The sequence below is a fragment of the Perca flavescens genome, chromosome 8 (assembly GCF_004354835.1).
Source record: "Perca flavescens isolate YP-PL-M2 chromosome 8, PFLA_1.0, whole genome shotgun sequence".
NCBI classification, from domain to species: domain Eukaryota; kingdom Metazoa; phylum Chordata; class Actinopteri; order Perciformes; family Percidae; genus Perca; species Perca flavescens.
In genome coordinates this window covers 27,236,583-27,247,879 of record NC_041338.1, presented here as the reverse complement: position 1 = coordinate 27,247,879, position 11,297 = coordinate 27,236,583, and the positions used below count along the sequence as shown (strand labels likewise).

The window sequence follows — 11,297 nt, the reverse complement described above, 5'->3', positions numbered from 1 at the left end:
AAATACATATTATATATAGGCTTCATTTATATTTGTTTATTATAAATGTATATTTATAATTTGACTCATTAAATCAAAATTATGAGATCCAAAGTCAAAATTGTGAAATTGTAGCCTAAGTCAAACTTAGTAAACCAATATTTTTAACTACTAAGTAAATTAATAGGGAATTGGTCAGAACTTCGATGTACTTAATCCCCAAAAAAATGTAATTTCAAACTCTCCACTGTTTCATGACTTTAACAAAGCATCTCAAATGTCTGACTTTCCAGACGTAGTTTTACTTTGATTGTGTCTAACTTTTCATGTGTTTCTTTAGTCTTTTCTTGGATTAAATGGTTTTCCAAAGTAATCACAGCAGACAAAAATAAGTAAGAAGCTTAACATTTTAAAAGAAGCTTGTTGCTCTGTCACGCATGCGCAGTTCACAGGTATGTGCCAAGAGAACAGGAAGCGAACACTTTCAGACTCCGAAGCTGATGTTGCTGTCTACTCCCTTCTTTCTGTGAATGATACTGGTTGTGCTCAGTCCCTTCCGCTAGTTGAAACGCAAGCGAGAGAGTAAGCTATCGTGAAAGCCGCGCCTTGTGGTTAACTTATATTTGAGTCTTCTCCGTGAAATCGGGAGCTGGAGTGCGAGGCAAGGGCGTGTTTTATCTCAAGTCTTAGAGAGACACACTGCCCCCTCCTCCTCCTTCTCCTCCTCCTCACTGGATGCTAGCTCGGTAGCCTTTGCATGTTGTTACACTCCTAGTTAAAGTTGTGTTATAGTCTGCGTTTTTATTTATTTATTTGGAGGTCAGATTAGAAGATGGGATGTACTCTGAGCACGGACGACAAGGCGGCGCAGGAGCGGAGCAAGATGATCGACAGGAATCTGCGGGACGACGGAGAAAAGGCAGCCCGGGAGGTCAAGCTGCTGCTGCTCGGTGAGAGAAAGATGGATGGACGTTGGGACGGGGTCTCGGTCTATTTGCTGGAGAGGGACTTTCCTACTGCCCACCGTTTGCTGCAAACCCAAAGCCAAATGTTAACGCTGCATGTTAAACATGTTTTTACATTAGCTCCCATTAAGTTTTACTAGCTGCGTTAACGTTAAATAACTTGACGGGCTTAACTCAACTTTGATGAAACAAACTAGCGGTAGAGTTTAATACATGTCAGGGCTTTATACAATGCATTTAACGTTAAGTTAGCTACAATGTTGGAGTTGCTGGAGTTCCTTTAATGTTCAGCAGCAAATTAAATCAGCTTAGTCAATAAACTATTACACATGTCGCTGTGTGATTAGCTAGTTGTGTTCCCGCAGTAGCCGCTCCTATCCAGCATTAAGTCAGTAAACTAGCTAATTTAGCAATTAGCTACTTAGCTAGGTTAGCGCACCAACGCTATCTTAGATTAGTTACGTTAGCTCATTGACGACTAAAACGATGTCTGAGATGTTATTTCTTCAACTGCACGTACATAAATCTGTCGTGGTTAGTGTTACATATTGACTTCATTGTTACAATTTAAATTACAGTAGCTGGCCGTCTTCCTGTTCCGCAGCCATTTATCACATAAACACGAACGAAACGTTAGGCCGGTTGACTGTTAACCGTTACGTTAGTCTGCCAAACTGGAAGACACTAACGTTAGCTAGCTAGCTAGCTAGCTTATGTATTCATAAATAAATGTCCGCCCATGCGACTTACAAGTTGGTGTTAGTGTGACTATCAATTAACGTAGCTAGTGGTGTAGGTTTAGAAATCAAATAGTCTGGATGGCTTCTGTTAACTCCAGGGAGGCTTGATAAAATAAATGTTTCATATTCACAATTTCTGAAGAGTTCTATTAATCATTTCCTTTTATTATTAATGTAATGATTTCTTGTGTATGGAGATTTCATACTCTGAACCAAAATGAGGTTAGCTGAAAAAAACATTAGTGTGGTCATTTGAATATGGTGGTCAATCACCTGGAACAGGCAAATATGTTGAGTAAATCGTATCACTGAACTGGCACCATTTAACATAGTTAAAAGACAACATTCAAGTCATAGAGCGATGACTTACAGATGATCACATCCCTCTTTCAGTATTAAATCTCACAGTTGTATTTCATTGTCTCAAGGAAAATAGCCACACCTTCTCTCAGTTCTTCCTGTTACTGGTAGCTGATGACCACTGCTGTCTGTCTCAGTCTGGATAAGACAGGCAAGATGTTGCATAGCAACCTATGCGGCCTGGCTGACAGCAAAAAGCATCTCTGGCGACTATATACACACACAACAGAGGCAGCTAGTGCATGCTAAGTGGATGTCTGCCTGAACCATGCCGTCTACAAGCTGTTTTGAAAATGCAACGGTATTTTGGCTATTTTTAGTTGATCTCTGCTCAAACAGGTTTGTGTCTGTCTTCACAGGTCTGTTTTCAGACGTGTGATTTCACCACAATCACAGACAATTTACAATGATGCAACTGCAGCAGTCGGTTCTTGTATGTTTGTGCGTAATTTGAGATGGAACTTATTTGAATTTTTATGGTTGTGTTTTTTCCCCCGGTCACGATTTCCACAAACACCTGCATTAGATGTCTGGGATTGGTTTGTGGATTATTTTTTTTGTCTGATTGGGCAATTGCCATATGTATTTAAATACGGATGTATTTCACATTTGTTGGAAGTCTTTTATATGAGTGTTTCTGAGCAAGACAGAGATTTGCAGCTTTACCTTAAATGCTTATTGCATCTGTTATTTTCTTCAAACTGTTGTCCGCCATCCCATTGAAAACCTCTTTGGCTAGTTAACTTATGTTCAAGTTTCTTTCATTGATGTGTTGAGCACCACCTTGAGAAGCCATGAAGTAACTACTCTGGGTGCAGGGAAATCAATTTAGGGCACCTTATTTTATTAATTGAAATATCGATATTTGGCGAAAGCCTATCAATTCTCGTACTGCACGAAGAAGGACAACGATATATTTCCTGTGGCGTTATTTTCCCCCATCTCTAGTGTGTAGTGTCATTTTCATGAAGTGTTTGTTTGCTGGGGAGATATTTGCATCCCATATGCCCTGAGGGGAATGTGTGTTCCCTGGTCCAGTGTAGCCCTTTCATCCTATCACTGTGACAAACTTGAACCATTTTACTTCTTCCACTTTTTGCCAGAATTTCCATCCATTAAGCCCTTCAATTTCAGCAGCTCAGTGAGGTGTGAGGGTGTGTTTTGGATATTAAATTTAAGTGTGTTATGATGTTTGCAGTAGCTCTGTGTCTGTGGTGTGTGGCTGCCTATCATATGGGACGATAAACTGGTGAACAGTTTTCCTCACCAGGGAGCTGAGAGTCCCTGCAGAGGTAAGGTAATTAAAATGTTGTGTACTCAGCTGAAAACACGGCTGTATCTCAGAGGGAGCTGGGGAACTGTGTTACACCTCTTTGGCTCATTCAAATGGATCACACATTTGCACCATTGTACGTTTCTTGTATTTCTTAACTCAGACCTTTCTAAGGATGTGATGACATTATACTCGCATAGTGTTGTATATTGGTCTCATGTAAATCATATGGGTCATATGAGAAGATGCATCTGACAGCACGGAGTTCAGCCCGCCAGTCTGATGCCGCATGAGCTTCTAACCCAGGGATGTTTAAGCTGTGTATAATCTCATTGACTGAGGATCCAGTTGATTAATCCAATTACACTGTTACCTGGCTAAACTGGGCCTTAGACACTTCTTCAACTTGAATGTGTAGCCTCTGATGTGTTTCATGTTAAAGTTAACAAACATGTATTTGACAGTGATTTGTCTTTTTTGTTTTGGGTGAGTGATATAGGCTGCCATTATATCCCATTAATTTAGCAGCTGATTGTTGTGGTTTGACCTTTAGGACTGCACAGATACTCAAAATGTGAATTGCTGTATTTAGTTTATAAGTCACAATTTGCATAAACGCGTGTCAGGAGAGGCCTTGACAACGGACACAAACTTTAACCAAAAGGGTACTCGGAGAGCACAGACCTCCGCCAAGGCACATGCCCTATCTCATAATGTAATTAATGCAGTTTGAATTTTTACCAGTCAGGTTCACATTTTTCTGATTATGCCGACACCACATGATGCAATGTTATCAAAAGGGGGAAAATAGTTTGTGTATGCGCCGTGATTCGGATCCGCTCCAAAATTCAATGGGTTCCTTTCTTGGCCCATGCTTTAGCCTTCCACCAAGTTAATGAAAATCGGGTCAGTAGGTTTTCCGTAATCCTGCTGACAGAAAACATGACCTCCTTGGCGTGAGTAATGATCCCTTCAGGTATTCTGAAACCACACAGATAAATGAGGCTTCATGTCAGAGCAAACCCTTAATTCAACAGGCAAAAAAAAGCTGTGTATGCATGCAGTGTGTTTATATCACACTTGTCAGCAGTGAACTTGTGATGACTTTTGGGGGGTATTTTAAATACTGTACCTACTTGTCTGTGATTTATATGTAAAGTAATTAAAATTATCAGTAACCGTATCAACTATAATTTAATTTTCTGTTCTCTGTTTCAGGTGCTGGAGAGTCTGGAAAAAGCACAATTGTTAAACAGATGAAGTAAGTGTGGAGGCTCAATATCTAACATTTAACAAAACCTCAAGTATTGTTTGTTCAGAATAATTTACAGCAGCACACACCAGTGTTTCAGTCCCTTTGGCTGACCTCAGACCGCAAAGAGAGCAAACGACACACTTTGCTATATCTGCTATCTGCGCCAGATCACCTGACCCAGCTGTGATTGTTAGTAATCAGCTACTCACGCATTGCCAGACCTATCTCCACAGCGCTGTGGAGTAAGGTCTGGCTACACCACAGATACATTCTAGAATAGGGAAAAAAGAAGAAGTTCTGGATCGTTTGCATTTCTTTAAACCAAATTACAATCGTCTTCAACTGAGCTCTGGATGCGGCGCGGTGGCTCTGCAAAATAGTCTCGGGAAGGAACATTTGCATGCCGCAAAAGAAAACGCCACATACAATAAATAAAGTTGACTGTTCACACAATACAGTAACGTGAGCTATTTAAGTTAGCTGGATACGTGGTTAAACGTAGTTTGCTCTTGCTGTGTATCGCCATTTGTACTTTGTTCACAGCAATCCCCACCATTCGCTCCCAAAACGTCCCGGTTCGATAGTAAATGGTGTGAACATATCACCTCCCTTTTTTTTTTTTTTTTTTAAGACTGTAAACTCAATTTCCAAAACCTAAACATAGTAACTGTATAATTTGTCTTAAAACACAATCCATAATATGCCATTCTCAGCGAATTCTGCCAGTCGATCATAATCCTAATCTATTTTATGAACAAATCCATGAAAATGTGCTAATGTCCTCTCTTTGTGTGCCAGGATCATCCATGAAGCGGGCTACTCAGAGGAAGAGTGTAAGCAGTACAAGGCCGTGGTCTACAGCAACACCATCCAGTCCATCATTGCCATCATCAGAGCTATGGGACGCCTCAAGATCGACTTTGCTGATCCAGCCAGAGCGGTAAGTGAAGGAAAACAAAGCTGACATTTACACTGTATTTGGGACATTATGGCTTGTATTTCTGTGCAAATATATAGCTCAGTGCTATGAGGGCAACAACTTGTTAGTCATATGTCACCCTTCCCTACTGGGCAATTTTCTTCTCACGTCCCCTTCTGCAGCAGGTCAGATGGAGCTGGTAGGGGGTTCTGTATCCCATTCATAACACTATTAAAGCAGAGGCTTACTGACATGAGAACTGTCCTTAGGTCCTTCAGTTGATAGGTCACCCTGCTGTGCTGCTGATCAGGACATATTGAAGTACTTAATGATAGACAGAAGGCCTGTCTGTCAACAAGAATGAGTTTTACAGTAATAATCGGCAACATTTCTGCTTTCCTTGATTTTTTTAAGACTTTGTGCTCATTGGTTTGGTATTTTGTGTAAAAGGTATATTATTACCACATGTTGTAAATAAATACAGCAGTTTGTTGGGTATTTAAATTTTAGTTTTTTTGCTTAAAGGGATGGTTCGGAGTAATTTCACCATGGGGCAAAGTGTTTCAGGTCAACACTTACAAAGTATTTCAAATATCATCCAGTTATCAACACGTTTCTATGGAGTGTTGAATTCTCTAGCTTTTCCCTTACCCTTGTGAGTTTTGCAAAGGACTTTTACTGTTTTTTCCCAAATCATGGAAGTGACGTTGATGCAGCAGAGCGTAGAAGTCATCAGGCAAGTGTTATTTAAATAAACTCCTGGTGTACTTACAAGCTTTCCAATGCTTCATTTTATGAGTGCATAACCTATTTGTACTACTGTAGAAGTTTGGTACCATTCCGGGCATTATTAGTGGGGTAATTTACCAGATACACCTTTGGTTCCATTAGCGCCTGCACTAAGCCTGATAGCGCTAACTCGACCAATGTTAGACCAAGGGAAAAAAGCTTCGGGGGGGGGGGGTGTTTGGCTCGATGTCATGGTGCAAAGGAACCGAGGGTGAAATTACTCCGAACCATCACTTTAACAGACTCCTGTTTGATTTTGTACCCATTTCTTTTTTTCCCTGGTATAACAAGAGGGTTAGTCATTGCTTCAGCGTGACTGGCCTGGCTCTGTCATCGTGACCAATTTTACACCCAAAGCTTTTCTTTTTTGATTTTATGCTTTTACAGAGATTACTTTTTTTTGGCCTGCGTAAGATGCTGTGTAGCTTTTGAAACCAATTTTTTTGCACTGTCATGGCTAAAAATATTGTTTGTCATTTGTTATCTCTTCCAAACAGGCATGTTTGTCAGTAGAACTCTTACTGTGATTTTATAAAAAAAAAGAAAAGAAAAAAGACTCTTATTTCATCCAAATTCAGTCAGTTAGGATTAAAATATCATTAAACCAAATCTAATGTAATTGATAGAAGAAATGTACAAAACTACATGCTAATGCTACTAAATCTGTTTCTTTTGACATTAAATGCACCGTAAACACTTTCCTAGCAAAGCGGTGTTACATTTCTATAAAGAAATAATGGATTATGACTTTAATTGGATGGACTTTGTCCCTTCAGGATGATGCACGGCAGCTGTTCGTCCTGGCCGGTTCAGCAGAAGAGGGCTTCATGACAGTGGAACTAGCCGGGGTCATCCAGCGGCTGTGGAAGGACGGAGGCGTTCAAGCCTGCTTCAGCCGCTCTCGAGAGTACCAGCTCAACGACTCTGCTGCTTAGTGAGTTGGCTGCACTTGTACACATACACAGGAACTAGTGACTGCACTTTGATGAATAACTTCCATTCTCAATTCCTAAACTGCAAACATCTGTCTTATTATTATTATTATTATTATTATTATTATTATTATTATTATTTTTATTTATTTTTTATCTTTCTGTCTTTCTTTTCTCCTCCCAAAGCTACCTAAACGACTTGGACAGGATATCCCACAGTGCTTATGTGCCCACCCAACAGGATGTGCTGCGGACCAGAGTCAAAACTACTGGTATTGTGGAAACACACTTCACTTTCAAGGACCTGCACTTCAAGTGAGTGCAACCACCACGGTTTGTCCAGTCACCTAACTGTATTTACATGATGACTAGTGGTGCTCTCTTCTGGTTCTTGATCTCTGAATCGCTGCACACATCTCAGATTTGTTCAGCGATTTCAAAAAGGTTTGGTGTTGTGCTCATTGACGGCTTTTGCCGTGGGTTGGAGAAACATTGGACAAATCAGAGTGGGCAGGATCAGGATTGATGACTTTTTCCTGCACAGCTAAGTCACTACAGTCGTGAAAAATAACATCAGAAAAATGTCAGTAAGTAAAAAAAAAAAAAATAAATCAGTAAGTAAGCTCTATCTCGTAGTTTTTTTCACCTTACTAAAAATGAGTCAATTACTGACACCGGAGAAGATCATAGAGTTGGTGTATTTTTGTAATAAAGTGGCCTACACCTCAGTAAAGCAACCGTAGAAGTGGTAATAATACACCATGGATACACGGAAATATGGAATTATTATAAATGACTGACAGGGTGAAGGGTCAAAGTTGAGAGGCATCTTGATGAGTTAACATTTGTTTGCGTGGTGTATTCTTTAACAGCGTGTATCTGATCTTTCTGCAGAATGTTTGATGTGGGCGGACAAAGATCAGAGAGGAAGAAGTGGATCCATTGTTTTGAGGGAGTCACCGCCATCATCTTCTGTGTGGCTCTGAGTGACTATGACCTGGTGCTGGCTGAGGATGAGGAGATGGTAAGACCCTTCTGACCTTGACGCACCCTAAATCATTTGTTGTCCCTTTTTCGGTTACCGTTGTTTGTCTCGCCTCTCATCCAGAATCGAATGCATGAGAGCATGAAGCTGTTTGACTCCATCTGCAACAACAAGTGGTTCACAGACACCTCCATCATCCTCTTCCTCAACAAGAAAGACCTGTTTGAGGAAAAGATCAAAAAGAGCCCGCTCACTATCTGCTACCCAGAATATGCAGGTGAGAGAGAGAGACGCACGTACAGAAACACTCATATGCAGAGCAGGTGTGTTGTACATGCAAATACTGTACTTTGTATGTTAGTGTCGCACATAAACCATTAAGGCCAGCCAAGTATATTTGAGTTTTTAAGTGACAGCATTTAGCTTATTAGTAAGGCTGTCTGCAGGTCCTTAAATCCTAAAAAAGATGTATTACAAACTCTTGAAAGTTTTTAGGACTGAAACGAGGTAATTTAAATCATAAATTCTGCTTTACAGGTCTTAAAGGCCCTATTGGGTTGGACTCAGGGAGCCTGACAACAAGTTGAAGGCAACATGTAGTTTAAAATATTTTATTGTCATCATAATATTTTTAATAATGCTATGTAAACACATGCATAGGGGTTTTAAAACTGTGTTTGAATGATGTTTGCTTTTTAGACTGAACCGAGGTCCAGAAAATACTCTTACATTCAGTCATCCATTTCTTTTCCCCAACAATCTGTCTGTCGGCCCTTTGTTGCCACTCAGAGGTGTGGCAGTCTCTACAGATGAGACAAAGATGTTTCTTTATTCTCCTCACTGTTCTGCTCTTGAACTGTGTGGGCTGCTTTATGTTTAGAGCAGTGTGTCCTTGTCAGGTTCACCAGTGAATATTGCACGTTTACATGTTTAGAGTTCATTTTTGCATAGTTTTATTTTAAAACCAATACATAGGCTAGATAAGACATGGAACCCCATTAAAATAAAAAATAAACAGGTCAAATTATTTTTCATTACAAAAGTTCTGATCAGTTAGTAATAGGGGTGGTTTTAAATATTAATAGCTATTTACAGACTCTGGGCTAAAATCGCACAAGAAGTCTAATTCTACTTTACAATAATTCTTTTTCCCACTGGCTGGCTACTCCATATCCTTGTGGAAAGCCCTGTATATCAGACATACACTTCCCATATCAGTCCATACCTAGTGGACTGTTTCAGTGATTTGACAGTTATTATTTTATTTGTAAATTTTACACTGAAAAGGTCTTCATTTTAATTCGATAACTCTCTGTTGTGACACTGACGCTTTTCCTCTCCTAATTGTGACGTTTTTGCGCCCCCACTTCAGGCTCCAACACCTACGAGGAGGCAGCAGCATACATTCAGTGCCAGTTTGAGGACCTGAACAAGAGAAAGGACACCAAGGAGATCTACACCCACTTCACCTGTGCCACCGACACCAAGAACGTGCAGTTTGTGTTTGATGCAGTCACCGACGTCATCATCAAGAACAACCTGAAGGACTGTGGCCTTTTCTGAAGGTAACTCCTGCTGCTTCAAGGACGAGCTGGGCCCATAGTGTGATCTGTCACATTTTTCTCCTCTAATCCCAGTGTCCTTGTGTTCTTCTGTCTGTTCAGGCAGCCTGGTGGCCGGCTTAACGAGGGACTTTATTCAAGGGACTTTGACTGGAGGGAACTTCATGGACCCTGCTGAGAATGTCACTTTTAACCTCTTATTAACTTATGTTCATCTCTAAAAGTTTTAAAGACGGTGTGTAGAAAAATATTTGTAAAAAATATTTGTACAACGGTCTATGGCTAGGGATTTTTCACAGTTTTTAAAATGTGCTTGTTTTACCTTTTATTATCGTTGTTTAAAATTTTATATAAAAAGGGGGGCCTTGACATTGTTTTTGTCCATGAATGAACACTTTTTGTCTTTTGTTTGTAGGTCCTTGTGCCTTGCATGCGTTAGTTGCAGTGTTTTCTTTTTGTTCAGTTAGATATAGATGTATGTGATGTTACCATTGAATGCTTCCCAAGCCGCCCCTGAGTCCATAGTATCTATTTTTTCAAATGATTTCATTCTTTTTCTTTTCTTTTTTTGCCTTCTTGGACAAACCAAGCAAGACCAAGTCACTCTATAGACCATTTCACTCTGACTCTGACAAATTGTCAGAGCTGTGTGTAAACTTTTTCAGATGTGTGCAGCGAGTGGGAGCTTTGTTTTGATTGAGGCCAAAAGGCAGTGTGAGTGTGTTTGTGTGTGTGAATGTGTGCACAATATAAAACAAAGGGACTTTATTCCTCTACTTGTCATCCTCTTTCAAAGTTTTATTTTTCTAAGCGACCAAAAAGAAGCTAGTCTCTGTAATAAACAAGTGCACATTGTTAGTGCGCTGCTACAAACTGTAACATTCCTGATTGAATCATAAAGCAAAGAAGCTTTGAAAAGAGGATGCCAATGGCGGCCTTGTAGCAGACAGTAGGAACATATTTAGATCTGTGTTCAGTGCATAGAGAGACAGAGACGTGGCTGGCTGCACTGTTATTGATCATGATGTGTGATGGTTTCAAGTTACATATCCCCCCTAGACCCCCAACCCTCTGTTTTCATTGGATGGGCACATTAGTGGACTAATCTCCATGATTTTGCTAATAAAAGAGCTGCTATGGTAAAACCATGGCAACTTATGCAACAAACACTTATTTCTCCTGTCTTTTTTTTGTGTGTGAGTATTTGTTTTTTCTCAGGGGAAATTATTTGACTGGTGGAGCAACATTAATGTTTATTACAGACTACACACAAAAATAACACAGAAGTAGGGCTGAAACGATAAGTTGATACATTTTGTGTCAATGAGCTATTTAATTAAATGCTAACTATTTTCAAACCCAATGAATATTGAATATACATCAATGTCAGACATACTGGCTCCAGCCTCCAATGTGAGAATTAGTGGGGGTTTTGTTAATTTGGTATTTTTGGGTTATAAACTGTTGGTTGGACGTCGCATTCGGCTCTGGGCTATTAGACATTTTTCACATATGTTTTTGATAGACAAAAACGACTA

At 39.9% G+C, this 11,297-nt stretch overlaps 1 protein-coding gene across 1 annotated transcript; it reads left to right on the top strand.

Annotated features, from left to right (window-relative positions):
• The first annotated feature begins 413 nt into the window (after positions 1 to 413).
• LOC114559692 (guanine nucleotide-binding protein G(i) subunit alpha-1) lies at positions 414 to 10,928 on the top strand. Its single transcript, XM_028584501.1, has 10 exons — positions 414 to 561; positions 799 to 929; positions 4,536 to 4,578; positions 5,371 to 5,512; positions 7,057 to 7,214; positions 7,399 to 7,527; positions 8,107 to 8,236; positions 8,321 to 8,474; positions 9,570 to 9,762; positions 9,862 to 10,928. The coding sequence occupies exons 2-9, from the start codon at positions 812 to 814 to the stop codon at positions 9,758 to 9,760; spliced, it is 1,065 nt and encodes a 354-aa protein (XP_028440302.1). The 5' UTR covers positions 414 to 561; positions 799 to 811; the 3' UTR covers positions 9,761 to 9,762; positions 9,862 to 10,928.
• Positions 10,929 to 11,297: the final 369 nt, after the last annotated feature.

Bases quoted from the DNA above. Each gene is read 5' to 3' on its own strand.
- LOC114559692 (XM_028584501.1), top strand. From the start codon at position 812: ATGGGATGTACTCTGAGCACGGACGACAAGGCGGCGCAGGAGCGGAGC. The intron at 5,513-7,056 runs GTAAGTGAAGGA...TTGTCCCTTCAG, and splicing joins TTGCTGATCCAGCCAGAGCG to GATGATGCACGGCAGCTGTT. The intron at 8,475-9,569 runs GTGAGAGAGAGA...CCCCCACTTCAG, and splicing joins CTGCTACCCAGAATATGCAG to GCTCCAACACCTACGAGGAG.